Source organism: Acanthisitta chloris, unplaced genomic scaffold (genome assembly GCF_000695815.1).
Source record: "Acanthisitta chloris isolate BGI_N310 unplaced genomic scaffold, ASM69581v1 scaffold27574, whole genome shotgun sequence".
Taxonomy (NCBI): domain Eukaryota; kingdom Metazoa; phylum Chordata; class Aves; order Passeriformes; family Acanthisittidae; genus Acanthisitta; species Acanthisitta chloris.
In genome coordinates this window covers 6,698-11,772 of record NW_008670263.1, presented here as the reverse complement: position 1 = coordinate 11,772, position 5,075 = coordinate 6,698, and the positions used below count along the sequence as shown (strand labels likewise).

Sequence of the window (5,075 nt, the reverse complement as noted above, 5' to 3'; positions counted from 1 at the left end):
GGAAGAGGATCCCAAAACCATGAAGACGTGGGTATTTTCCCTCCTTTCTCATGAGTATCAGCAAGATGCTGTGTATGTGGTGTCACTTGCTTCACACCTTGTAAGAGTTTAACCTGCTTTTGGCTGGTGCTTAAAAAGTGGAGTATCCAGACATAGGACTCCAAAATGCCCTTTTCCCAATATCCAGCTCTTCTCCACACACATCCCCAAGTGAAGGCTGGACCCAGAACCTACCTGGTCCTTCTCAGGCTTGTCTGAGATGTCGTTCAGGCTGCTGGATGTCAGGTTTCGGTGAGCCATGGCTGGGCTGCCTGTAAGAACAATGTTGACATCAGTTAAAGCATCTGTTTGGATCCAGTCAGGACACAGAGGCTCAGGCTACAGCCACTCTTCCTTGCATGAGGGAGGCTGATATGGGGAATTCCAGCTCCTGACAGGCTGCTTTCTGTCACTTGATGTGGCATGTGGCAGATTAATTAAGGTGCTAATGCTTCATCATCTCTGACCCACAGCCTTCCCATGACTCCCTGGACAGCAAAAGAGTCCAAGGATTTGCCATCACTCCTGCCTGTGGGAGAAAAAGCAAAACAGTACCAGGCTGCTGACAGTGATGTGCTGGGTCACCCAGGACCCACCACAAACTCAGCCCTCCACAGGGCTGGGACTTCCAAGGTGCAAATCTCTGGCCTCAGCTCTCCCACATGGATGACATCTGCCCTTCTCAGCATCCCAGACATTGTGCACAGCTCAGCAGTGAGGGAAGGTGGCAGCTCCTGGTCCTTCAAAACATCTCCTTCACTCCAAGTAAGCTCATTAACTAAGCTCATGGACATTAAGCATTGCACTGATTAAAACAACATGTGCACCACACTGACAGCCCAAAAGTCACCAATTCCTGACACCAGATTTGCCAGAGAGGTGAAGAAAATCCCCAGAGACACAGAAGAATGATTTCGTAAACAAAGAAACCCAAAGCACAAACAAATAAGAAACAACTTCTGGGACAGATACGAGATTGGAAACCACAGTGGTCAGGATGAACTCTTATGATGATCCTGAAATGTTATCCCTTCTCACCATGCTGGCAGGAACCTGAAGCACAGCATCAGGAGCTTTTATCCCAGAATTTCTGACCATGAACACCACTGGAAAGGCAGGAAATAGTCCAAAAGAAATGGCAGTGAGGCATTTCCCAGATGAGGTTGTGTTTTGAGGTGATATTGATTTGATATCCACACCAAAAGGAATGTCCAAATTCTCGGTGTTCAGCAGCTCCCAGCGCAAACAAGCTCAATAATAAATCAGCATCAGGAGCAAAACAACCAAAGGAGTGGAAAGAAAAAGCTCTGGACTGCTCACAGCTGGGTTTTCTTTGCAACAAATATTCCTTCTTGTGAGCCACTTGGAACCACAATGTACCTGGTGTGTGTTACTGCCACAGCCATGAACATCAGCACAGTCAAAGTCAAGCACAGTTAGGTAAATCGGATATTGCAAAAGGGGCATCCCCATCTTCTCCTTTTCCTGATGTCATTTAAGACCCCACTACAATGTCATTACAGCTGTGTTTACTCACAGGGTGAGAAACACCACTTGGAAGGCTTGGTTTAAACTCCACCTCTTAGTAACCCTCCTCCTGATTATTAGCAAGTCAGGCTTAGAAATGTCTACAAATTGTGATTGAATGATTGATATTGATGATCAGTGATTGAATCTGCAAACAGGAAATACATAAACACATAAACAGAACAGGATACAAGTGATGCAGCTTGTTCACATCATGCCTGTTGGATGGCGTAGAGAGAACTTTGGTCATGACACCTTCAGAGTTATAAATAGTTGGTTAATATCAATTACTATCAGTTTCTATCACCTGTGGGCTACTGAGGGCAAAGAATCGACCCAAAAAGTCTTTGGCAGAGGTAAACAGACCTGGGAGGCTCAAAAGAAATACTAATAGTGTTATTTTATACAGTGTTTAGGGCTGCTCCAAAGTGTTTTATTCAGAACAGAAAAGAACCAGGCAAGAAAAGCACCTGCCAAAGGTATCCTTCATTCTCTGCAGATGCTTCCATGGTTTTCCAAAAGTCCAGGTCCAGGTTTGGAGTAAACAGACACAAGTAAAGGCCCACAGCTTTCATAGCTGATATTTTTTCAGATTACACCACTTGTTTGCTTTGTGTATTAGATGTCCAGGCTGACTGTTCCCTGGGAGATCACGACCCTTCTCCCAAGAGGAGGCAGCTCGAGCCTTTCTCACCTTTTGCTAGCAGCCTCCTTCTCCCAAGGGAATCCACATAGCCACACAAACTCCCAGCAGCTCCGAAAAAACATGGGGAGTAAAAGGTTTCTGCTGCTGAGACCCCAGACCAAGACTTTTGGCACATGATGCTCACCCTTATGACACTTGCTGACCAAAGATAATTTTCTATCCAGGCCCAATTCCCATTCCTATCTCTGGCAAAGGCAATGTGAGCCTGTCCAAGGCCATGCTCAGCCAAGGACTGATGCAGGAAGTACATCAGGCAATCCAAACCCCTCCGTGCTATTATCTCATCCTATTAATTGGCTCCATAATCATCTTTCATAGGGAATATCCTGGAATTCAGACTTGTGTCGATTGCTGTGGCCCATAAAGAACATCTCAGTGCCACCAATGCCATAAATTGTGCCTTCCCAGGGGAACAGCACACTCCCCTGGGATCCGCAAGGCTCCTGTGAGTCATATTTGCAGAGGGTAATTGGAGAGGAATGGGGCCGGAGAACAGCCCAGTTCATCCCTGAGAGCTCAAGCTGGCAGCACAGCTTTGTAGCTGATTTATATGGAAATGAAAATATTTAAGCCCTTCTAACAGGCAAAGGCAAAAAAAAAGTCACCAGACAGAATCACAGAATCAGTTAGGTTGGAAGGGACCACAGTGGGTCACCTGGTCCAACCTCCTGACTTCCCTAGTCAGCTCAACCCCCTGCCAGAACAGGAGAGTGGACTGACCCACCTGCTTCATCTCAGATGAAGGAAAAGAAGCAAACCAGAGTGAAACGGAGCAGTGGAGAGGACAGTGGGAATAATAGGAGCAGCCAGAGCAGACACCACCATTCCCCATGGAACACATCCGTGCTCTTTGCACTGTTAATGCAGCAGCAAGCATTAGGTGCATAGCTGGTGTGAGTTCCCCCTTCCTCTTCCTCTCCTGGCCCACAGCCCCCCCACCCTGAGCCCTGCCCAGGACTTACTGAGCCATCCCACGCTGGGGCTGCGCTGCACTCCCAGTTCATCATCCAAGGTGCGTGTGGCCAGGCAGGGCACGGAGCTCTCGAGCGGGCTGCGTGCTTGTGCCCAGCAAGCAGGAGCCAGGAGCAGCAGCAAAGAGCAGGAAGAGAGCAAAGGGAAGAAGTTAACAGAAAAGAAAATAAAATTATGCAAGAAAGAGCAAAGGGAAGCCAGGTAGGACAGAAGGTTTGAGCTGCACAGTGCAGTCACCAAAGCCCAACTCGTTTGGATCCTGACGCCTCCTCCGCAGCTCCACCTCGCAGCGCTGGGCTGGCAGGGCTGAAGCCAGTTTCCAGCCCTGGTGTGTAAATTGCAGGCATCCAGAAGCAGATCTCAAGGAAGTGAGTGAGCAGCTGCAGTCCAGGGCTGTGGCATGGTCAGTAACAACAGGCTTTCGAAGCAAAAATCAGGTCATGTCCACATAGGAACCAACTCTGAACATCCTGACCCCATACATACCCAGGCACAGCAATTTCGGCTTGGAGATGCTCATCTCAGTCTGCAATGCTTCCAGCAATGCCAATACATACATTGGTAGGGTTTTTTTCCAAGCTTTCACTGAAAAAGGGCTTCAACTCCTCTCCTCTATGCTGGTATTATTCAGCTCAGGCCATCATTCAGCTCTCTAAATGGACTGAGGTCACAGTTCATGTGAAAAAACACTGAACTGACTAAAGCTGAATGCAGGGAAGATGTGGCTGCTCCAGCCCTGGAAGTGTTCAAGGCCAGGTTGGACAGGGCTTGGAGCATTCACCTTGGGAGGTGTCCCTGCCCATGGCAGGGGGTTGGAACAAGATGATTTTTTAAGTTCCTCTCCAACCCAAACCATTCCAGGGTTCTAACACAGAATAAAAGCTTCCAAGGAGAGAAGTTTTCACCTGCTGCCAGGTACCCTCCCCTCTGTGCATGAGCCAACACCTTGCAGACAGCCTGTTATTTCAACTCAACTGTTTCCAAACAGGCTGTCAGCACAGCCTGAGCACACAGAGTGGAGGAGGTGTTTGGGCAGCACACGGCACCCACGCGGCGATGGGACTGTGCCATTGTTTATGGCGCTTCAACACGCACACTTAAACACATCACAGTTTACAGCCTCTGCCAGCTTGGGTTTAAGTAGGATTCGATCATTTCTCCCTTGCCAAAGGCTCCCACAGGTGTTAAATTATACAAAGTGTTGGCAGGCAGGAAGCTCTGAATGAAAAACATCAAAAATGGATAGCAAATGTCATCACAGAAGGCTGGTAAATATTGATCAGACAGTCCTCAGGCACCTGCAGAAGGGATGGTGACCACACATCTCATGTTATGTTGTGGCAAATCCCAAGGTGTGCCAGCTGGAGAGCTCCAGGACAAGGGCTGTGGCAGGAAGGGACACAAAGAACTCCTAGAAAGCCATTCAACAAAGCCAGACACACATAAAAAGCTGTCAAAACCCCCGGCAGGAGTTCCATCAGCATGGAAAACTGAAAGATCCTTGTTGAACACTTCATACAGCTCAATCTTCTACCAATAGAAGCAAGGAAAAGGGCAGTGTCTTCCCAAGAGAATGTTCAGGGATTGCTTGGTCCAGCTTGTCAGCTTCTCCTAGAAAGCCATTCAACAAAGCCAGACACACATAAAAAGCTGTCAAAACCCCCGGCAGGAGTTCCATCAGCATGGAAAACTGAAAGATCCTTGTTGAACACTTCATACAGCTCAATCTTCTACCAATAGAAGCAAGGAAAAGGGCAGTGTCTTCCCAAGAGAATGTTCAGGGATTGCTTGGTCCAGCTTGTCAGCTTGGAATTTTGCAAATTTTTCCTGC

General features: G+C 47.9%; 1 protein-coding gene across 1 annotated transcript in view; it reads right to left on the bottom strand.

Annotated features, from left to right (window-relative positions):
• SLC4A4 (solute carrier family 4 (sodium bicarbonate cotransporter), member 4) overlaps window positions 1-5,075 on the bottom strand; it is a gene marked incomplete at both ends in the record, with an annotated part of 34,469 nt that overhangs the window by 23,992 nt on the left and 5,402 nt on the right. The window contains one exon of the mRNA XM_009073626.1: window positions 235-311. Coding sequence (XP_009071874.1) covers window positions 235-311 — 77 coding nt within the window. The remainder of the gene's footprint in view (window positions 1-234; window positions 312-5,075) is intronic.